Raw genomic sequence first — 24,781 nt, 5'->3', positions numbered from 1 at the left:
TCTTGCTTTATAGCGTGGGTTGGAACCTCTGCTTCAATGTTGAACAGGAGGAACAAGACTAAGCATCCTTTCCTGTTCCTAATTTTAGGTAGAAAGATTGCCATCAAGTATCATGTTAGCTGTAGGTTTTTCATAGACATTTTTTAACAAGTTGAAGAAATACCCTTCTATTCCTAATTTGTTGAGATTTTTATCAAGAATGTGGGTTGAATTTTGTCAAATGCTTTTTCTACATCTTTTGAGGTGATCATTTGGTTTTTGTACTTTACTAGTATGGTAAATTACTCTATTTTGGATATTGAACCAATCAATGTTGCATTCCTGCATTTCAGGGATAAATCCCACTTGGCCATGGCATATAATCATTTTTTATGTTGCTGGATTCAGTTTGTTTATTGTGTCTTAAGGATTTTTTATGACACATAAGCATTTTTTTATGTTGCTAGATTCAATTTGCCAATTGTTTCCCAAAGATTTTTGAATCTGTGGTCATGAGGGATATAGACCTATAGTTTTTATTCAATTCAAAGTATTTTTTTGTGATTTTTTTTTTACTCAAAGGTTATTTAGAAGTATGCTATTTAATTCCCATATATTTGAGGATTTCCTTTTTCTTTGATTTATGATTTAATAATTTTATGGTCAGAAAATATAGTTTTAATAACACCAATTAAAAAAATCTGTTGGGGGTGCCTGGGTGGCTCAGTAATTGGGCATCTGCCTTTGGCTCAGGTAATGACCCTGGGGTCCCAGGATCAAGCCATGCATCAGGCTCCCTGCTCAGTGGGGAGTCTGATTATCACTCTTCCTCCTTCCCTCCCTCTGCTTGTACTCTCTCAAATGAATATATAAAATCCTTTTTAAAAAATCTATTCAGACTTGTTTTATGACCTGGCATATGATTAAGCCTGGAGAAATGTTTCATGTACATTTGAAAAGAATGTGTATTTTGCTATTATATGTGTGCACTATAAATGTCACATATAAGTTGGTTGATAGTGTTATTCACTGATTTTCTGTCTTGTTGTTCAATTATTGAAGGTGAGATACAAATCTCCAATGGTGATTTTCTATTTCTCATTTTAGTTGTTGTCTCCTGTTTTTTAGATCTCTGTTGTTGGATGTGAAATATGTGTGTTTGTGTGTGTGTGTGTATAATATATGTATATATATTATATGTATATATATTCCTGGTGTATTGATCATTTTATTACAAAATTTCTTTATAGTAATAGTTCTTTCCTTAAAGTCTATTTTGTAGGATAATGATAGACTACTTTCAATTCTCTTAAAGTTAATTTGCATGGTAGGTCTTTTTCTATAAAACAATATAAAACGTTCAATTTATTTATGTATTTGAATATGAAGTATGTCTCTTATAGACAGCATATACTTGGTCTTATTTTCTTAGTCTGAAATCTCTGCCTTTTGATGGCAGTATTTGGTCCATTCCCATTTAATGTAATTTTTAAAAATATAGTTGGATTTGTAATTGCTATCTTACTATTTGTTTTCTGTTTCATACTATTTTTGTTCCTCTGTTCCTCCTTCACTGTCTTCTTTTGTGTTTATCATTTTCTAAGTGTACCATTTTAATTCTTTTGATTTTTAAATTATTTGAATTTTCTTAGTAGTTGCTCTAGAAATTCTAATATGCATGTTACTTTATCACAATCTACTGCAGGTTAATACTGCCTTAATTTTATTAAAATTTAGCAACATTGTTCCAATATGTCTCTTGTTCCTCTCCCTCTAATTTTGGTACCATTATATGTACTGTATCTACATATTTAATAAATCCAACATAGTTCCATAATTATTATTTTATCTGCTCTTATATCATTTAAAGAAATTGAGATGAAAAAATAGAAATATGTATGAAGTCTTTTATATTTATCCATATGTTTGTCATTTCCACTGATTTTAATTTCTTCTTGTGGATTAGAGGTACTCTGGTATATTTCTTTTTAACCTAAAGGATTTCAGTATTTCTTTTTATTTTTTATTTAAAGATTTTGTTTATTTATTCATAGAGACAGAGAGAGGCAGAGGGAGAAGTAGGCACCATACAGAGAGCCTGACGTGGGACTTGATCCAGGGTCTCCAAGATGATGCCCTGGGCTGCAGGCGGCGCTAAACCACTGCGCCACTGGGGCTGCCGATTTCAGTATTTCTTTAGTACTTCTTGTAAGTCTGCTAGCCATAAATTACTTTGGTCTTTATATATCTGAGAATGTCTTTGCTGCACTTTCATTTTAAAAAGATAGTTTTGCTGAACATAGAAGATGGACACAGAAACATTTTTGGTTGTGTATTTTTCCTTGCAGCATTTGAATATATTATTCCAATGCCTTCTTGCCTGTTTCTGATAAGTTACCTGTTGAGCATATTATTGTTCCTCTCTATATATGATGTCATTTTTTTTCTTGCTGCTTTTAATTTTTTGTCCATGATGTGTTTCAATGACTAGTTTATAGTGTGCTTAGGTGAGGATCTCCATAAACTTATTTTACTTGGGAGTTTGATGAACTTCTTGGATATGTAGATTAAAGTTTTTCCATCAAGTCTGAGACATTTTTGACCATTATTATTTGAAAAAAATTCTGTTCCTTTCCGTATTCTTTTGGGAATCATCCCTATATTGGTAGGCTTGGTGATATTTCATATTGCCTCTGAGGCTTTGCTAATTTTTCTCCAATTTTCTCCTGCTCATCTTCAGATTAATACTTTCCATTGATCTATTTCAAGGTCACTGATTCTTTCTTCCAACAATTGAAATCTGTTTTTCAACTCATTATGTACATTTTGCATTTGGGTTATTTATACTTTACAACTTTAGAATTTTCATTTGGTTCTTTTATTTTTTATTTTTTTATTTTTTATTTATTTTTATTTTATTTTAGTTTTATTATTTTTTAATAATAAATTTATTTTTTATTGGTGTTCAATTTGCCAACGTACAGAATAACACCCAGTGCTCATCTCGTCAAGTGCCCCCCTCAGTGCCCGCCACCCAGTCACCCCCATCCCCCGCCCTCCTCCCCTTCCACCACGCCTAGTTCGTTTCCCAGAGTTAAGAGTCTTCCATGTTCTGTCTCCCTTTCTGATATTTCCTACCATTTGGTTCTTTTAGATAATTTCTATTTATTGATAGCACTGGGGAGTCACTGTCATTTTATTTTAATTCTTTAAAAATTCTTCAAAAATGATTTTTATTCATTCTATGAACATGTATTTAATAGCTACTTTGATGTTTATGCCTGTTAAATCCAACATTTGGAGCCCCTCAAAGACAGATTTTATTGAATGCTTCCCTGTCTCCACCCCAGCATGTGTTACACTTCCCTGTTTATTTTCCTTTACATGTATTATAAATTTTTGTTGGCACTAGACATTTAAAATAATACAGCTGATCTGGTGCAACTTTTAATTTTGATTTTCTTTTTTCCCCTAGGGTATTTTTTCTTTTTTGTTATTGTTGCTGTTGTTTTTCAGTGATTTGCTTAGATTTAATATGCCTCTCCTGTGGTTTGCTTCTGTCACTGCTCCATTTTTTAAAATTCTCTCTTTCTCTCTCTTTAGCATAGGGTTACTCTTATTTCTTCATGGTTCAGGTCTAGTCAATGACTAGTTGTTTGTACTCAAACACTAGTAAGGCTTCCAGCCTTGTTCGGTGGGTCTAAGTGTAGGTTGGGAGCACACTCAAAGCTCAGGCAAGTTTTTAAGTCTACCATGACTTTTACCTTTTGCCTAACCTTCTCAGAGCTCTGCAATGTGCTCAGACTTCCAGCTACCCCGGATTGTGTAAAGAGCTTATATCCTCTTATGGGCTCCATGTCTGTACAGCTTCACTAGTCTCCGGGGATATGTGGAGAATTTATCAAGCCCCACTAGGACTCTCATTTCCAGGTTCCTATTAAATTTCTGGCTAATTCTCCTGTCTGCTGCTGTCCCAAGCAGGACTAAAAGCTCAGGTTAGGAGACATGCAGGCTTTTCCCATTTGTCACTGTGAATGTGGGTTTCCCATCCTTCACTCTGAAACTTGTCAGCCCCCTTTGACAAACAAAGATGCTGGTTTTCACAGCTAGCCCACCCTGCTAGAACTCCTATGCTGGATCAACTGGAGCAGCTCAGGAAAGAATGCCAAGGATTGCCTGAGGACTTCAAGTTCAGCAGTTTTGAGAAGCTAATTCTTCTCAATTTGTTGTTTTTGGTTGGTTTCTAGAGACCTGAAATGGTTGTTTTTGAAAAATCTGTCCAGTTTTATGGTTGCTTTTTGGGGAGAGGATGTCAACTCATTCACTTCTTCATAGTTGGATCCTCCTGCTTTCACTTAGCTTTTGGCCTGCTAAATTTCTACTGCCATAACACATCTTAGATGCTTTTCAGAGAAGTCTTAAAAATGTATTCCCAACATCTTTTGTTTGTTTTTGGATTTTCAGTGGGAGGATCAGACTAGATATCTAGTCTTCCATACAAAAGAGTTAATATTTTATCAGTTTCTTAATTATTTTTTTTTTAATTTTTATTTATTTATGATAGTCACACACACAGAGAGAGAGAGAGGCAGAGACACAGGCAGAGGGAGAAGCAGGCTCCATGCACCGGGAGCCTGACGTGGGATTCGATCCCGGGTCTCCAGGATCACGCCCTGGGCCAAAGGCAGGCGCCAAACCACTGCGCCACCCAGGGATCCCATTTTATCAGTTTCTTATGACCATTAAATACATTTCTTTATGCAAAGAATTCAGCAAAGTGTCTGTACCACAAAGGGGCTCAAAAAACAGTAGTTAAAATGTCTGAACACTTACACTGTAGGGATTTTACATACTTTGTTCTATTTAACCCTAACTCTAAGAGGTAGGCATTCCAATTTTAATATTAGCAAAAAAAAAAAAAAAAAAAGATTTACTATACCAACGACATGCAGGTAGTAAATGGTGGAAACAAGATTTCAATCCAAATCTAAGTAACTCCAAAGTTGGTACCTTCCCCACTTTACTTCCATGGTGAAGGATATTTCAGAGGCTGTTATTTTGGCATAGCCTCTAGAGTAACTAGGAGATAGTAAGAAATTAAACCTATTACAGGAATCAGGAAGAGGGGTTATTGTAATAATTGGCAGTGATCCCCATCACAGTAGGGCATACTTCGAATCCCAAAAGCAGACTGGAATTTTGCTAAGACAACTAACAAATGACTATAATCCTCTGGGTGAATCCTCAAAACTGATAAGGTCTTGGGGGTTCTATATGGTATTTGCCCCAATTCCAATTATACATACAATGAAGAACAAAATCTGAACTAAGGCTACCACAAAAATACCTGAAAACTAAACCTCATTTCATTTCAAAGCTTCTAAGCATATTTGGGGATTAAGGAACAAATGTTGGGAAATGGTCTCTTTTGGACTGAATCTGACAACATGGTGGCATTTATTTGAGTGATTATGAATCCGGTCCTCAGTTCTGAATATCCAGAAACTAGATTCTAAGCTACTACAAAAGCCTTCTCGACTGCTGTCTCCATTTCCAATCTTTCCTTACCTTTGATCTGTTATTTAATCCTCACCTCACCAATACTTCCAAACATTCTTTAATCATGTTGCTTTTGCATAGTTTCTCAGTACTTACTATTGTTCTTTTGGTTCTCCACCATAGACCTTTGTAACTTGGCTGCCGGTTTATCTATAAACTCTGTCTCCTGCAGCTCCCTACACCTGGTAGGTTCATTTATTCACTATCCTGTTATTCTCTATTCTTACTACATTCATTCTTACCTCCAAGCCTCTGCTTGAGCTTTCTCCCTCCTCATTTTTTCCCCTGCCACTTCACACCATCTCCCTTCCTAGGTGTACTCTTTTTTCTCTGTCACCTACCCAAATCTTATGCATCACTTAGCATCTCCCTCCTTTCATTCATCTAGGAGACATTTGTTCATGCCAATAAGTGTAAGCTCTAAAGGCTGTCACTAAGGTGGCTTTCCCCATATGATTTATCAAAACCCACATCTAGTGTAGCTGTGGCTCCACATTAGGTGGAAATCTCATTTTTGTTCAACTGATGAATCACTTTTATCACACTTTTGACTACTTCCAACTTTAATATAATTAGGAGATCAGCCCTTCCCTCCCAGGAGTTATACATCTATCCTAGGCAATCTAGCCCAGTTTAGATACTGTCTCTTCTGGGCCTAAGACACAGCATATGGTTATAACCAAGTAACAAATGTATTTCCAGAGGAAAAACTTAATTATAATTATGAGTCTCAGAACTGAGGTAGTCATAAATTATGTTGCATAATGTTCTTAAAATTATAAAACTATTAATATTTGACTGCATTAATTATTTTGCTCCATGCTGTGCAGGCAGCCAAGAGATAATGGCTTCCCTTTAGCAAAAAAAAAAAAAAAAAAAAAAAAGCTATTCAAATGCTTGATTTGCTCTCAGCCTGTATCTCCTGCTTTTTCTTTGCCATCTTTTTGGTACCCATCATCTTCCCTATGTTTTTGTCAGTTAGTCATCAATGTGCATGGGATAAAGTAAAGAATACTGGAATATTTATCAGTTTACCAGCTGGTCAGCCTCCTTGTCCCAGTCTCATCCTTTCCCACATAGGAGAGGGATAGCAGGAAAAGGAGGGAAGGTGATGGAATGTGTTTAGAAGAACAAAGGACTTAATAAAAGAGAAAAAAATAAGTGAAGAAGGATAAGGGAAGCATAGATGTTCTAGGACTTTAGTGGAAATGAACTAGTCTTTCATCAATCCCTACTGGTTAGTATAAGACCACACATATTTAAGAAAGAAGAAAAAAATGCATTCAGAAGATAATTATTTGCTAACACCTCTATAGAAATTTAGGTGATACAAAATGAAGAGGATTGGCATAATCCGTGCCTTACCTATGGGTGGCTTACTCTACTAGCACAATCACAGTTGGTTGCAAAATCCACATTTCATCAACTAAAGGTGGCCAAAGGCTTATTCCCATTTCAAAATATTGTACTTGACACTATATATAAAGATGTATCATTATTGTTCTTGCATTCCAAGTCACTTGAAAATTCCATATAAATAATTTTGCTTTCAATAAGTCAATGGACTTTCATTTAATCTTATCTGACTGTGCTCTGGAAAAACAAGAAACAAAAGAACATTTTTGGCTAGTTACAAATACATCTGAACTGGGATGCAATAGGAAGGGAGAATCTGTCATTTTTACTGAGGCAAACTGCTGAGAAAAATAAAAGTAGTTATACTCTTTTCACAATATGCTTTTTCTTACCTAAAACATAAATCTCACTGTTGACTACAGCTGTACTGAATCGGTACTTAGAGAACTTCATGGGCGCCCGGTCTGTCCATTGATCTTGGCTGGGGTCATACTGCAACAGTCTGTTGCTGAGTCGATCTGGTTCTTCATCAGGAAGATCCATCTGTGTGAAATACGACAGCTGATATAATAACATACCACTCAGAAATCTGAGTACATGAATGCAATTAATCCAAGCATGACAGCTAAGGAGATGAATAGGAGTTAGCTGTTGAGACTCACACTCAAAAACACACCAGATCCCGTGACTTGGGGGTGATAAGTATGCTGTCAATGTCAGAGGAATTTATATTCTTTAATAATGGAGTTAGGGTGTCGGCTTATAGCAAACAATCTGTGATCTGAGCAAAGAGACAAGACAGCACTTTTTAAAAAATGAAGCAACTGCAGAGCCTTAAAAATGAAACCCAACTTTCTTGAACAGTATTTAAAGTGCTATTTCAGCAAACTTTATAGTGCTAGTTTAATATTTGTGAGAAACTAATTTTAAAAATTCATAAGGCATTTTTCTCTATAATATTTTTCTAATCCAGACGGAATAAAATTAAGAAAATGTTTTAGTGTTTCAGTAATCAGAGTCTGACCTATATAGGAATAGTCTGAACTTAATTTTCAAGATTGATGGATTAATACACATTATTTGCAGTTATTTTTATGTATTTATTTATATGCATTTTTAATTAATAGAGGCAGTAAAAACTGAACTATTTATTCTTACACACATGAAATAGCTTCCCCTAATCATAAACTTCAGGTGAAGTAGTGTTGTCTTCGATGTGTTAAGAACTTTTATGACATCAAAGGATGCTTTTTAAGTGCCTTTTGTTTTGGATGCAGGTGTTTCACACAGAAATAATTGCCATCCTTAGGAAAATTGTAATTAATTTAATTACTTTAAATACACCAGGGATTATGGTCGCTATGATGCAATCGCAACCCCAGGTTATCTTGCAATTTAATGTATTGTATTAGGTAGGGACCAGCTAAAGCTTTTGTTACACAATAAATATTCATGTGTCATTTGTTCAAAGACATTATACAGTAACATATATTGATTTTATTTTATTTTATTTTTTTAATTTTTTTTTAAATTTTTTATTTATTTATGATAGTCACAGAGAGAGAGAGAGAGAGGCAGAGACACAGGCAGAGGGAGAAGCAGGCTCCATGCACCGGGAGCCCGACGTGGGACTCGATCCCGGGTCTCCAGGATCGCGCCCTGGGCCAAAGGCAGGCGCCAAACCGCTGCGCCACCCAGGGATCCCATATATTGATTTTATTAATTTTCCTTCTAATTTTTAAGTATTTGATCTTTATTTTAGTGGAAAGAAAACCAAAGAAAAGCCCCTCTGGAGCTTATTTATGCAAAATTAACTCTGTAATGGACAGCCCTGAAAATGCTTAATTACAAATAACTGGTCAGGTTTCAGCTACTAGCTGTGATTAAATCTGTACTACTTTTTGATACACAGGAAACATTTCAAAATGTATTAAATGTTAAGTTTAAGTTTTAGAAACAGGTATGATATGCAACAAATGGCAAAATCCAAGCTTATGAAATGAATGCAAAAAAGCATTGGTTTTATCAGTTTGATCATGAAGCAAATTTCCAAAACAAGAAATTATATAGGCAAAGATAAGTATACTTTTTGTCATGGGGATGGACAATGAGCCAGTAAGATTCATCTCATGAGAAAAACTGGCAGGCCAGGGCAGAAAGCAGCTGGCGTGCTACTATCTGAGAGCTCAAGGCGTTGGGAGAGAGAAGACGGAGGGCTACTGTGGTCATGCTCTACTGACTTTGCAATCTTGGCTTGCCATGTCTTTGCTGGGCTTCAATGTAAATGGTATCCTGGTTTCTCTTTCTGCTGGTGCCCATCAAAGACATTAAATGTTTAAAATCACAATATAATATACTTTTGTGGAAATGATTGTGCCATCACAGGCAGAATATTCTGGTTTCCCACTAAGACTAAGAACTTCATTTTTTAAGATTTTTATTTATTTATAAAGACATGAGAGACATAGAGAGAGGTAGAGACACGGGCAGAGGGAGAAGCAGATTCCCTATGGGGAACCCGAAGGACTCGATCCCAGGACCCCAGAATCACAACCTGAGCCAAAGGCAGATGCTCCACCACTGAGCCACGCAGGTGCCCCTAGACTAAGAACTTTAAATTTGGAAAAGACCTAGGAGCTACTTGCCTCAGCTCAGACAACTATTAAGCAGACAGAAGTGGGAAGAGGATCCAGTGTCTCTTATCTCTTCTTAGATGCTCCCCACAGATCATTCCCCAGCAGAAGCCTCATTCATAATTAGCAAGAATGGGAAGGATTATAAAGAGCATAGCATGAATACTGAATGAAGTTGTGTCTATGAATAACACACTTTAAAATTCATTCTCCTAAACTGCCTTCACACTTTACAATCTTAAGTTTAATATCCTATAAAAGGCATTTTACCAAGATGTAAGTCATGCTCTTTTAGTGTTCAATAACTACAATATTTTTCAACACAGCAGCCAGATGTAGCACAGCCATGCCAATTACATGTACAGGACATCTCTTAACCTGAGGGGTCCAGCCTCCGATCACATAAAGCTTATTATTCACTGTTACTACGGCATGACATGCCAACTGCAGTGGAAGGGGAGACATCCTTCTCCAACTGTCCCGTTCTACAGAATACTTATCGACACAGTTTGTAATGAGATACTGGTTTTTAACTTTCATCTGTCCTCCTATAACATAGAGGTCATTATGGACACTGCCCAGAGCATATAGCTCTCGAAATTCAGCTGTGCATAACTTTTCCCAAAACTGGTTTCCTCTATCATGATACCTGCAAATTAAAAGAGAGAACCCAGGATTAGTGTTAACTGGAAAACAACTTATCCAAGAAACACACTTAAATTTCTTCTCCAGCTAGAAACAACACCATTTGGTTCTTCTAATTGGAGAGGAAGAAACATTAAGATAGTAATACAGGTTTGTGCTTCTTTTGTGGCAAGGATTAATGAACAAACTATAATGTTCACAGAAATAATTAACCATATCTCTCTGCAGAATTTTAGAAAATATATTGACAAAGTATAGATTATCCAGGACTAGCTTTCATTTCCTAATTCTGAGACAGAAATCAAGAACAAATAGGAAATCTTGCAACAAATCATTTGTAATTTTACTATACTATAAAAGAGGAATGAGTAAAAATGAAATACAAAAATGTCTTATTCTGTAGACTAGAAGTCTCATTTTAATACTACATTAAAGCGATCAGCTTTCCAGTAGAGAATCTCAAAATATCTCAATTCAGATATTTCTAATGGGACAAATTAGAATACACAGAATTTTAAGGATTGTTCTTGTAGTTGTAACTAGCTTAGAACAGAGTTAGGAGCACCTGTAGATGTTTGCTGCTACATTTAACATCTGTTTTAATGCTCCAGGTATGATAATTTTGCCAATTTCTTCTATGAAAAAAGTATGTCAGTCTGAGAAGGGTTTTGGAAAGTAGACACACCAGGATATATGGTCTCTCAGTATCTCCTAGAGTCCAGCACGTTAACTATATTATGTGGCGGGGCAGGGGGGAATTCTGTAGTCACTAAATATATGATTTTGTGGGTATCTTTTGTCTTGCCTCTTGATAATGGTAAGTCTGTTTTCTCCAATCATGATTTGGGACACATTGTCTAAGAAGAACAAAAGTACTTATGGGGACATTGGGATGTGAAATCAGATCTGTCCCAGAAAATCCAGAATATATTCTGGAATTCAAAACTAAAACAAAACCAGGAAAATATGGAAAATAAGAAAAAAAAAAAAGGTGTTCTGCTTGGAAACAAATGAAGAAATTATGAATGTTCTATATGGGGTAAAATTTTAAAGTACAGACTACTTATTTTGTATCAAACATTATTTTGTATCGGATTATAGTAGTTTTTGCTTGTTCCGGGGAGCCAACTCTTATACTCTTCCCTAGAGATAACTCCTTGCTTCAGGCTTGACAGGGAAGTTGGAAGATAATGTTCCTTTCCTGGAGGGCATGTCTGGCTTGTCACACACTGAGCGCAGAAACTGAACAAACCCAGTAATCGTTGTCTTCTATGTAATTCTAGGTAGGGAGCCAGTCCCTGGAATCACAGATGATATTTTCACCACTGCTTTTAATTGGACTGGATTTTAGAAGAGGAAGGAGGGTTGGGCATCAATGGTGGCATGGGGTGGGTACTGAAGTAAAGCCAGTGGATGAGGATATCAAGAGAACTAAAAAATAGGTTTAAGAAAACAGGCCAAGATTGAAATACATCCCATGAAGATTGGGAAGTTATGTGTTTGCTGGGCAATCTTGCTAATATGATTTTAACCCTTTGAACTAAAAATGGGGAGAGAAAATGTCCAGATAAAACTATAAAACATATTAAGAAAAATGGATATGACATAAAATGCAATAGTGACAAAAGCGGTTCAACATTCACAGAGGTTGATCGTGTACATATCTTCAGCTGTCTGTACCCCCAAGTATGAGAAAGAATTACAGGAGATGGAAAGGTATATCTTTTCTGAAAAGAAATGACCTACTAGAGTACAGGTCTACTTCCTCTTTTAAGCCAAGAAATATATCTGTATAGAAGTCTACGAACTATATAGAGCAGAGGCAAGTTGAAGAGCATCCAGGCAAAGATAAAAGGGGTAAGAACAGAAATATTATTGTAGGAATGTACCACGAGATGATCATTTCTCACACATATAATAAACTGGAACTAACATGACCTTCAGTAGTGCTGTAAGACTTTAATTATCTAGATATCTGCTAGAAGTCTGTCTTATTTAAGCCCAAAGCAATGCTTCTTATATTTCCATTATTTGCCTTGATGACCATTTCATTATTGGAGGAAGTAATAAGTAATAATAAGTGTATGTCATCAGAAAGGGAAGTAGGCTTTCAAAAAAAAGAGGAAAGATGTCTGAGGATCATAACAGAAAGACACCTGGACAAGGTTGGATGTTTATTAAAAATAATGGCAGTCAAGAATTAGGCAGGAGACACGAATAGACATTTCTCTAAAGAAGACATACAAATGGCCAACAGACACATGAAAAAATATTCAATATCACTCAGCATCAGGGAAATATAAATCAAAACCACAATGAGATGCTACCTCTCACCAGTCAGAATGGCTAAAATCAACAACACAAAGAAACAACAGGTGTTGGTAAGGATGTGGAGAAAAAGGAACCCTTGTGCACTGTGGGTGGGAATGCAAACTCGTGCAGCCACTCAGGAAAACAGTATGGAGGTTCCTCAAGAAGTTAAAAATAGCGCTACCCTATGACCCAGCAATTACACTAGGTATTTATCCAAAGGATACAAACATAGTGACTCAAAGGAGCACAGACACCTCACTGTTTATAGCAGCAATACTCACAATAGTCAAAGTAGGAAAGAGACCAGGTGTCCGTCAACAGATGAATGGATAAAGATGTGGTGTGTGTGTGTATGTGTATACATATACAGTGGAATATTACTCAGCCATTAGAAAGGATGAAATCTTCATTTGCAACAACATGGATGAACTAAAAGGTATTATGCCAAATGAAGTAAGCCAATCAGAGAAAGACAAATATCATGATTTCACTCATATGTGGAATTTAAGAAATAAAACAAATGAACAAAGGGGAAGGGAGGGAAAAATAAAATAGGAAGAAATCGGGGATCCCTGGGTGGCGCAGCGGTTTGGCGCCTGCCTTTGGCCCAGGGCGCGATCCTGGAGACCCGGGATCGAATCCCACATCGGGCTCCCGGTGCATGGAGCCCGCTTCTCCCTCTGCCTGTGTCTCTGCCTCTCTCTCTCTCTCTGTGACCATCATAAATAAATAAAAATTTAAAAAAAAATAGGAAGAAATCAAAGCGGAAGACAAACCATAAGAGACTCTTCACTCTAGGAAACAAACTGAAGGTTGCTGGATGGGAAGTGGTGGGGGGGCATGGGGTATGGGAATGGGGAATAGGAATGCTGGGTGAGGAGTATTAAGGAAGGTGTGTGATGTAATGAACTTTGGGTGTTCTATGCAACTGATGAATCACTAAACTCTACCTCTGAAATTAATAATGCACTATATGTTAATTAATTGAATTTAAATACAATAAAAAATAAAAATAATGGCAGAACCATGGACTGTCCTGATGAGGAAGAAAAAGAGCTATGTAAAGAACCTGAGGTATTTGTAGAAGAGGCCCTACGATGAAAAGAAGGGCACCTAGGAGTCCTGGCATCCTGGCTCTGTAGTCATAATTATTCTGAGGGAGACTGTGCTTGCTGCCCAGGGACACGTTCTGCCCTCAAGGGCACAGGGCCAGGTCTCACCCAGAGCTCTACAGTCCCTCCCCTATCACTACTAAGGGGGATGAAGGTGAAAAGGGGACAGGCCTATAGCTGAAAGCAGATAATGGAATGTTAAGAGAGGACAAAAAAATAGTAGACCTCTTAACTCTTTCTTTGTCCCAACTTTGCCGGCAATAATTCCTTTCTCACTGAAAAGTCTTAACAAATCCTCATAAGGGGGAAATGAGAGGGAGAGGATACCGAAGGAGAGCTTTACTACCTAGTGCTTATTCTATATACATATTTTTTATTTACCAAGTTAGACTGAAGCCCTGAAAGCTCACTGAATACTTGCTGAATAAATAGTAAACGAATGTATGCTCCTCATATTTGAGACCTAGATAATATGCTATTTAGCAGATACTCATGTCTCCTATGATTCTAGAACTTGAACCATTCTTAGGCCACAGGCATTTTATGCTACTGGAGGTTTAGAAGATCTACAAATTAAGGATGTAGAATGAAAGCCAACAGATAATTAGTAATTCTTGGTTGAGAAAAAAATTATTTACTACTCTGAATTATGAGCTAAAGATATCAGTTCAAAGGGATCAGTATTAATAAACTTTTCTTCTTGTTAAAAGTCATATCAAGCTCTTCAAAACTTGTAACTAAGCAATTACATTCTTTCATATGGATCAATAATGAAAGCTAAGCATGAAACTACAAATAGAATCATAACATATACACATTTAACTTATGGAAATCCAATTGTATGCTCTTAACAAATAAAAGGAAAAAACAAATTTTAAAATGTGGGTGATTTCATTATGAATTATATATATATATATATAAAACATGTAATTATAGGTAATTCTGACTACATGTAATTGAAGATATGAGCACTCTTTCCAGAGTACTTTCTTCTACCGTTGCTAATGTCAAAGCAAGATAATTAAAACCAATTTACAAATATTTGCGGGATACAAACCTATAGATTTCAACATTCTTGTTTTTTTGTCTAGAGAGTTTAGAGGCACTTGCTTCTCCAGCCACAATTATGGTGTTGTTTTCCATGACCACACCAGCACACACGGTTCCCAAGCCCTCTCCATACTTGGGAGAGGAGACAAAATAGGTCTTCCGTGAAACAGGATCAAAACAAAAACTGGCGTCCCCATAGTTCCTATGTCTTGACCTGATTCCTGAAGAGTTGTTGCCAATGCAAAGCAACAGACTAGTAGTCTCCATGCCATAACGAAGATTTAGAGAGTGCTGCTGGGGTGTCTTGATGGCTTTGAACGCATTTTGAATTATGTCAATGCAATTTGCATCACATAGAAGCATTGTGTTCCTTTTTAGGGCTTGTCTTAAAAAAGAAGGATTTATAAGTTCCAATCTGACCTGCTTCAAAAGCTCAACAAGATGCTCTGTGCGCATTTCTTGGTTATGATTTACCCACCTCAGGACTAAGTCCAGAATGCTCTCTTCTCTCGATATGTTAAGGTCATCTGATTTGATAAGTTTCAGAAATTGGTGTGCTTCAATTTCTAGTATTTCTTCATGTAAGCTTACCTCAGCAAAGTGTTGATATAAATATTTCTTCGATTGATCAGATAAATCTTCAGCTCCTATCTGCTTTGCAAAATAATAGATACCTACACAGTTTGAGGCATCCATATGGTCCATCATATATTTTTGACACACACTAAAGATTTCTTCCATCTGCATAAAATAGGCAGCCATAGCTACAGTCTGTACATTGGCATTATTGATTTCTAAAGCCGCGTTGTACATGTAATTCAATATCACGGACACACTTTCTGCTGTGATGTCATAAAGTATGACTTCCCTCTGAGTACATTCAAGTAGTCCACAGGTGAACATAGCTTTGAAATAGGGACTAAATGCAGATAGGACCAGCCGGTGGCAAGGAAATTTCTCCCCTTCTGCTATCAGTACTACATCTATCATTTCTGCTAATTCTCTCATGTTCTTAACTTGATTCAGTAAGTTCAAACTATGTTGGTATTTTTCTTTTCCCTCAGTCTTGCACTCCATGATACACTTTTCAATGTTTCTAAGTACGACGTCTTCAAATTTAGCTGGATTCTTGAGGGGCTATTTGCATGTCTGATTATTCACAAAGCAACAGAGATGTCCTAGAACACTCCTGATGGAAAGCAAAGAATCCTGTTTCCTGTAAGAAAAAGATTCTCTGTGATTTAAATATGCAGCATTAGTACTAAGAAGTATTTATAAATAAGTGTTATACATTCCAAATGCAGTAGTTTAAGACAACCACTTTTGTATCTAAAAATAATGTGAGAGTATAAACAAGTAAATTATTAACTACTAACACTATTAACCTAATCTGCAGCAGAGATTTTTCTACGAGGGCTGGTAAGTCCTCCCTGGCAAGGTGAATGAAGAGAAGTGGTAAGATGGTACATTTTGTGATTCCATTTGCTGTTACCAAATACAGCGGGCTCGCAGGCCAAGGAGCAGGGGCATTAGGTAACCTGCTCTTCGAGGAGATGCATCACTGAAAATGTCATGTGCACCTGCCCCCAAAAACACACTCGAATGTTATAATGGCCACAGAACCACACAGGAGGACTAAGGGAAAAAAAAGTCCATTAAAATTCTGTTCAAACTTCTCCTCTGGGGGAAATAATTCAAAATGGTGCTTTGGAAAGCACCACCAAATGACTGCTGATCTGAGAATTCGTAACACTCGAAACATACAAGTAAACCATTCTAAACTTAGAAAGTGCACAAAAGCCATCCCATTCCTCCATCCCCACTTCTTGTTAAGCTTCTCTTTGCTCCCTACTTTACAGCAGCTGCGATGGACTCCCTTCTCCCCTTAAAAAGCACTGGTCTAATCAAAAGTCTCTTGAACCTAGTTGTCTGTCTTCACCTTGCCCTGGGGAATGGAAACAGGGCCCTTCAAGGACATTAATTAGCTATTTTGATTTAAAGAAAGACATTCCTGGAGTCAGCAACCTTCAGGGGAGAAGCAGATCTCCAGGCCCTGTCACCCTGTCTAGTTCTTACTTGGTTATAAGTTGCACACAGTGAGAATAAATGATGGTAGAAAAGTCAGTACTAAGTACTAGGAATTAAGAGAGGAAGACAGGCAGTAATTTCAATCAGACAAAAGCTAATTTTTCAGCTGTAAAAGTTCTAAATGTTCTACATCTCTGTAATCCTATCAAGATTAGAACGCTCAGTGAGATTTCTCCATTTCAATTCTCAGTGTATTGCAATGAGAGATGGCACTTTTTTTGGTGTTGAATTAAAGTTCATTTCAGGAAACAAGGGTTAGGCACCATAGGAAGATTTAAGTATATAATGGCAACTATAATACCTAAAAATCACTGCACTGGAGCATGTAGAATGATAACAACTAGCCAATCTCAGAACCTGTATACCCGAATCAGGAATAAAACCCTGCTTGTCAGATGTGCCAGCATTAATGGCTCAGCTTAAGTCTTTGTGAGGCCTTGCAGGTTAAAAGTGAACCTTTGCTTTTTTACTTTCATCTGTTTTAGACTTTAACAAAGAGAATCCAATTGTGGGTAATTAAGAGGTCATTATATTTCTAAGCTCTCCTACAACACATTAGGAGTAGCCCAAGTCATATCATGTGGACTTCTTTGTACATAAACACATCAATCAACTTTATAGATGGCAGCTGTTACTTTGAGCTGAAAACCAGAAGTTTCCTTATAAGGAAATAAATATTAACAAATTTCTACTATTCCATTTGTACTGATACCTAAAAATCACTTAGAGGATATTGGTACCAGTGCTAGAAAGCCAAGAGCAGTTTCCAGATAGGATCACTAGATCCAGTATGATGTAGGCAGTTCAGACTCATTAGTTCCTAAAGTGTTGACCTTGATGCTGCTAGGAAGAAATGAGATGCTAGGGACTCTGACGTTATGACAGCAAACCTAGGATTTTGTATCTTTTTTTTTTTTTTTAAGATTTATTTATTTAGGGGTATGGGGGGTGGCTCAGTGGTTGAACATCTGCCTTTGGCTCAGGTCATGATCCTAGGGTCCTGGGATTGAGCCCCACATCAGGCTCCCTGCATGGAGCCTGCTTCTCCTCTGCCTGTGTCTCTGCCTCTCTGTGTCTCTCATGAAAAAATAAGTAAAATCTTTTTAAAAAACGATTTATTTATTTGAGAGAATGAGAGAGAGCATAAGCAGGATTGCAGGGCAGAGGGAGAAGCAGACTCTCCACTGAGCTGGGAGCCCGATGTGGGGCTTGATCCCAGGACCCTGGGGTCATGACCTGAGCCAAAGGGGGACGCTTAACCAATTGAGCCACCCAGGTGCCTCAGGATTTCGTATATTTAAGATAGGAACCAAACCACCCTTGTTGAACTTTGTGGCATAGGGCTAGCTTAATAAAAACACAGGGAGCATCAGTTTCAAAGAGAAGTTAAAAATGGAATAACTAGTAAAATATGTGCTTCTTTTCTTTATAAATATAGTAGTACCTTGTAAACAACTTTGCAGTGGACAATGTTGGGTTTCCCCCAGAGTCCAACCTGCCTTCTCTTGGAGCAGATAGAGTAGGACCACTGTGGCTGGATCAAGGACAGATGTGAGACCACATCTGTCACATTCTGGCTAAATCAGAGTGAAGTTCAGGTCTCTGGTTCAATGGCTGGGGTGTCCATGTGTTATGTAGATGAGAGGTCTGGAACTGCTACAGCCATGTCCCCATAAGCCAGCATGAGGACATAGTTAATATAGGGAAGAAGGCAGAGAATCCAGAGCATGGGTTTGAAACATACTTTACATCTCTATTTTTCAGTTTTCAGTGACAAACCATTTCCTTTATTGTTTAAGCTAGTTTGAATTGGGATTGCTGTAACTGACACTCAAGAGTCCTTACTGGTACAAAGTGGCATATGCAAAAAAGGTTGAGGAAAGGTTGCTAAAGGTAATTGCAATTACATATTTTGCAAAATTACACTTCTGTTATATTCTTATGTTTTCTGATAGTATACTGTCAAGTAAAAGAACTAGAGAAGCTTCTAATTATTCTTTTTTAAAAAAAAATATTTTATTTATTTGAGAGAGAAAGAGTGAGAAAGCACGTGAAAGACTCTGAAGGAGAGAAAGTGACCAGGGAGGAGGAAAGAGGGAGGTAGTGGGAGGGGGAAAAGAATCTCAAGCACACAGCCAATACAGGGCTCAATCTCATGACCTCGAGATCATGACTTGAGCTGAAACCAAAAGCTTGATGCTTAACCAACTGAGCCAGCCAGGCGCCCCTTTGTTTCTTCTTGTGATCACTAAGTGATTCTGAGTTTACCTCTTCTCATTCAATGGCCACAGGTGCAGGAATTGAGTTTTAAAATCAGTTCTGACTCCAAAATCTGCAGTCTTAACCATTCACTCTCAAGCAAGAGTGGGCAAAGTAGGGCCAGAGAGTAAATATTTCAGGTTCTTGGGCTCTAGGGTCTCATTCCTAACAACTCAACTCTGCTGTTGTAATGCAAAATGTATGTATGTATGTAATACATAAACAAATGAGCATGGCTGTGTGCCAATGAAATGTTTTAGGGCTACTGAAACTTGAATTTCATATCTTTTCATGTGTCACGAAACAGTATTCTTTTGATTTTTATTTTTATTTATTTATTTATTTTTTTTTTTAAATTTAATTTTATTTATTTATGATAGGCACACAGTGAGAGAGAGAGGCAGAGACACAGGCAGAGGGAGAAGCAGGCTCCATGCACCGGGAGCCTGACGTGGGACTCGATCCCGAGTCTCCAGGATCGCGCCCTGGGCCAAAGGCAGGCGCCAAACCGCTGCGCCACCCAGGGATCCCTTCTTTTGATTTTTAAAAGCTATTTAGAATTAAATCCATTCCTAGCTTTGGCTATACAAAAACAGGCCACAGGACAACGACTCTTGCTCTGCTGTTACAAATAAGTCCATTTTCTAGATCATGAAAAGGACAATATCCCATCTGTGTGGCTAACCTCCACTTCTCTGCTTAAGCCCCGCTGAAGAGTTTTGATTCAAAAAGATTAAAAAAGATCATCTGGTTGTCCCCAAGGATCCCAAATATAAGTCAATTTTTTGAACATACACTTTATTTGGATGCAGCTTGTCTGCACAAAATATTGGCTTCAACAACAACAAACACTTTTAAAACAGAAATAACTGTTTCCAACATTCTGAAGAAACATTTATGAATTTTTTAGAGGGTGTATATATTTGTTAAGTATCCCCTCCTTCCACTTGTTTTATACACCTCTTGAAAGCTACTCAAGATTTCAATGGATTTATGGACCAAATGAATTTACTGATGGAAATCCTGGAAAATATCCAGGCAGTTAAATGTACCACCATACTTTCAAAGACGTTCTCAGCATTGTGTCCTGTACCTATAAGGTCCAGAGAAGATACTGGCATTGTAGATGGGGGCTCTTAAGTGAGTGTGTGCTGGATTTGAATCTCAGTTTAGTCACTTACTTGCTATAATCCTAAAATGACTTAACCTTTCCAAACCTTGGTTTGTTCATCTGTAAAATGGGGAGAATGTATATAAAAGTAGGTCAGTTCTTGGCATCAATAAATGGAAATCATTGTTATTTTATAGTAGCATAGGAGAGTGTAGCTCAGCGTCTAGACACATGGGCTTTCGCTGGGTTACTGAGGTCTGGGTTTGAATTGCCCTACTTGCTCTACTATCTAGTGACATGAGCAAGTTTCTTAGCCTTTCCTAGCCTTGTTCAGTTTTCTCATCTTTGAGAATTATTTAAGAATAGTTGGGAGAATTCAAGAAGACCATGCATGTACAATACATCATTTGCTTGGTAAAATCTGTTTGGTACAACTGAAGCAGGATACACCTGTAGAAATGATTTTCTAATAATAACAATGTTTGGGTCCATATACAAACTGCTTGTGGGTACAGACACAGCTTATAAATAAAAGAGAGCTGACAGCAACTTTTTCTTGTAATGAGGGCAGAGAGGGCATTCTCCTCTCATCAGCAAAACAAAACTGTATAAATGTTCTCAATGGTATCAATGGGAAGTTATTCTCTGTTCCAATTTATAGAAGACTGAACTGGTGCATTCATATTAATAGTACCCATAATAACAGAGAAAAAATGAGTAGCAAAGATAAATACAAATCACAAGAATAAAGCCTAATTACTTTGCAAATCCAAAATGCAGTTATACCCATGTCCAGTGTATTTAGTTTTGAAAGATAAACTGCTACAAATTTTAATGTGGCATAAAAATGTTAAACTGACAAGGATTTGCTTTTATAATGTTTACTTTTATAATCTTTGCATTATCTTTAAGGTTGCTACTTTTTCTACATAACGAATGATACATGAGTTTGCTTCCATGTTTTGCTGAAGTCAAAACTAGTTTAAATTCATAGCAGCACTGTTTGAAATAGCAAAAAAATGGAAGTAACCTAAATATTGATTAACACGAGAACAGATAAACTAGAGGATATTCACTCAAGAGAATACTGTACAGCATAAACAATGAACGAGAGCTACATATATCAACATGAATTTCACAAACATAATGTGTGCAAAAGACTGTAGAAGAATAGATGCTATCTATATACCATTGATCTCATGTTTAAAATATGCAAAGTAGTTATGTTCTAACAGAGTAAATATAGATGATATATTCTGACAAAATATAAACAATTGGTAAATCTGGGAAAGGGTATATGGGAGTTTTTTATACCATTCTTGGAAGTGTTCTGTGAATTTCAAGTTACATCATAATAAAAAAATGAGGGGCGCCTGAGTGGCTCAGTTGGTTAAGCATCCGACTCTTGATTTTGGCTCAGGTCATGATCTCAGGGTCCTGAGACGGAGCCCAGAGGCAGGAGGCTCCATGGTCAGCAGGGAGTCTGCTGGAGATTCTCTCTCCCTCTGTCCCTAACCCCCTTCACACTCTCATTCTCTCTTTAATAAATAAATCTTTTAAAAAAAGATAAAAAGTTTAACAAATTATATATTCTTTAAGGATACATACAACTGTGGCGGAATACAGAGGAATGAAGGGTAAGTATAAAAAACATCAAATTTAGGATAGGGTTGCCTTCAGGAAGTGTGAAAGGAGGGAATACAATTGGAGAACTGTACTTACCATAGTGAGCACTGCATACTTTCTGAAATTGTCCAGTTCACTTATGTTGTACACCTGAAACATAACATTGTATGTCAAATACACTTCACTAATACAGATTTTAAAAAAAAGAGCCTATTTTCACCAACACCACCCCTCATTCAACACCACAAGGCCCTTCACAATCTGGTATCTCCCCACCTTTCCTGCCTCAGCTCCTGGCTTTCCTTCCTTGTATCTTTCAGTTTTTTAGTATTACTGAACTAACAATTCTTTTTTTTTTTTTAAGATTTATTTATTTATTTATTTATTTATTTATTTATTTATTTATGATAGACATAGAGAGAGAGAGAGAGGCATAGACACAGGAGGAGGGAGAAGCAGGCTCCATGCCGGGAGCCTGACATGGGACTCGATCCCGGGACTCTAGGATCGCGCCCTGGGCCAAAGGAGGCGCTAAACCGCTGAGCCACCCAGGGATCCCCTGAACTAACAATTCTAATGCATACATTGCCTTTACACATGTTGTTCTGTCTGGAATATTTTTCTCCCCATTCCGCCTGGGTGGCTCAGTGGTTGAGTATCTGCCTTTGGCTCAGGTTGTGATCCTGGGGTTTTGGGATTGAGTCCCACTTCGGGCTCCCTGAGAGAAGGCTGCTTCTTCCTCTATGTCTCTGCCTCTCTGTGTCTCTCATGAATAAATAAAATCTTTTAAAAAATGCAAGTGGCTCTTCAAAATTCAGCTCAGGGCACTTGGGTGGCTCAGTGGTTGAGCATCTGCCTTTGGCTCAGGTTGTAATCCTGTGGTCTGGGATGGAGTCCCCAGACGGGCTCCTCACAGGGAGCCTACTTCTCCCTCCACCCATGCCTCTGCCTTTCTGTGTTTCTCATGACTAAATAAATAAAATCTTAAAAAAAAATTCAGCTAATACATCACTTTCCCCATGAAACTTTCTCTGCTCTTCCTTGCTTATACCTTGAACATAGTGATTGTTGCATCTGCCTGCCTCCCCTTTCAATGATGAACACATTGAGGGTAGGGGGCTCATGTTTTAATCATTTCCATATTCTTAACATCTGTCTGTGATGCCTGCTACATTGGAGCTGCTAAATAAGGTCTGTGCAATTAAATGTTTTGTTTAGTCCTAAATTACAAGTTCATGATAACTTTTTTCTTCTCATTTTATACATGTTAATAAACCACGCTCTTGAGTTTTTCTACATTTAAAAGTTGTGCTTGATCCTTCAAGTTGCTATTTTTCCCAAGTCAAACAAATCACCCAGAACCCTTATGTTGACTTCTTTGCCTGTAGCTTGATGCACTGTGACACCCACTTCTCACTTCTACTTTCAAAGTTAATTCCCAGTCACCATGTGCTCTCAGGAATTAGGCCCCAATTTTTAGGGAACTGAAGCCAGAGATCACAAACTGGCTGCTCACAGACCTTTTTTTTTTTTTTTATTTTTTAAAGTAATTATCAAAACTGACACACAGTAGCATCTACTAAAAAAAATGGAGGGTGTGGCAACAGGGGACCATTAATTCCCATGGTGACAAATGTGTATGACCTGAGCCCATGGTTGCCACCTCTCAGATGGCACATCTATTCTCTTTTCTCCAGCCCCCATTATCCTGCAGTGAGACCTGAGTGTCAGTCCTCATTTATAATTCTTCTCATGCTCTTGCTTTTCTCCCCCTGCCTTTTTAGTTACCCTACAACCATTTATTTGTGACCTCTGATTTTCATCATTCCATTCCCACATCTTATTTTACTTATCACATAATGCACAGACACTGGTAGAAAATGGCCCAGAATCCCACCACCCTAAATGCACGGAGTTTCCCACTAGTATGGAATAACACCGGATTCATTTAATAGTAATAATCCATGCCCCATCCCCCACACTAGGTGTTTCATAACTGCCAGGCTTATAAATGATAAAGCTCAGTAAGACAAGTTTCCTTTTTGCTTTCCTTTGAGGCATTCACACTGTTTTGCATTCTCAGGGTGCTTTATACTTTTCAAAGTGCTTTAACATGCATTATACAGTAGCTCATTAGTTCCTCTTAGGAATCAAGTAGGGGGGAAATGCAAGGCAATTATATTCCTGGCTTTTAAGTTAAGGGAGCTGCCTGGGGATACTTTCGATGCTTACTGAAGCTTTTTAAAGCGCCAGGCCCTACTCAAGGCCCGGGGCTGAGGCCAGGAAGGAGAGACATGGCCTTCCTACCTATATGGAGCTTACAGTCTAGTGAAGGGGGCAAGCGTTAATGCAGATGAGGCTACAGCAGTGAATACTGCCACGTCAGGGAGAGAGGGGACGCCTGGCTGGGCAAGGATGGTCTCTAGAAGGAAGGCACTGCTGGGCTGGGCAGGCAGGAGCCGGGCCCCAGGCCCAGGGAGGGAAGCGCAGTGGGCCAGCAAGTGCTGAGGGCCGGGAGGCCGCCCCACTGGCCTGGCCCCAGAGCTCAGACAAGGCCCTCGACAGGGGCCCGCGTCTCCTCGGTCACCGTACTTACTAGCTGCTGATCCCCGGCTGAGGCACGGCCCCACGGCCCCGCAGAGGCCGCAGCGATGGCGCCGGGACCTGGCCCGGTGGCCGCGCAGACCGGGCAGACCGGGCCGGCCGGGGCGGGGCGGGGCGGGGCGGGGCGGGGCAGGGCAGCTAGCGGGCAGGACCGGCGGGCACTGCCCAATATGGGCCTGTCTGGGCCCAGCGATATAAATAGAGCGCGCTGCGCCAGCCGGGGCCCGGGGACCGAGGGCCCGGGCAGCGCGGGGGGCGGGGGGGGGAGGGCGCTGGCAGCTCCCCTGCAGCGACAGGTGCGGGCCCTCGGCGCCGGCCTGGGAGCCCAGGATGCGGCCGCTCTGCGCCTGCGCGGGTCGTCCGAGCGGGCCCCGGTGAAGGCCCAGGGTGCGGGCGCAGGCGCAGAGCGGCCGGCGGCCAAGGCGGCTGAAGGTCTGGTTGGAGCC

At 38.6% G+C, this 24,781-nt stretch overlaps 1 protein-coding gene across 3 annotated transcripts in view; it reads right to left on the bottom strand.

The window, feature by feature from the left end:
* Positions 1-24,526, bottom strand: part of KBTBD12 (kelch repeat and BTB domain containing 12) — a 75,688-nt gene extending 51,162 nt beyond the window's left edge. For 2 of the 3 annotated variants that reach the window (XM_025991592.2, XM_072720144.1), the window contains exons 1-5: positions 24,328-24,526; positions 21,828-21,881; positions 14,655-15,863; positions 9,906-10,176; positions 7,287-7,437 (exon numbers count right to left, since the gene is read on the bottom strand). In XM_025991592.2, the coding sequence (XP_025847377.1) occupies positions 7,287-7,437; positions 9,906-10,176; positions 14,655-15,724 (1,492 nt within the window). In that variant the 5' untranslated portion in view covers positions 15,725-15,863; positions 21,828-21,881; positions 24,328-24,526. Of the gene's footprint in view, positions 1-6,903; positions 7,132-7,286; positions 7,438-9,905; positions 10,177-14,654; positions 15,864-21,827; positions 21,882-24,327 lie in introns of those variants that run through there. The other variant, XM_072720145.1, reaches the window with a different exon arrangement.
* Positions 24,527-24,781: the final 255 nt, after the last annotated feature.

Source organism: Vulpes vulpes, chromosome 9 (assembly GCF_048418805.1).
Source record: "Vulpes vulpes isolate BD-2025 chromosome 9, VulVul3, whole genome shotgun sequence".
NCBI lineage: Eukaryota > Metazoa > Chordata > Mammalia > Carnivora > Canidae > Vulpes > Vulpes vulpes.
The sequence above is the reverse complement of the archived record's forward strand: the minus strand, read 5'-3'. Positions and strand labels throughout refer to the sequence as shown.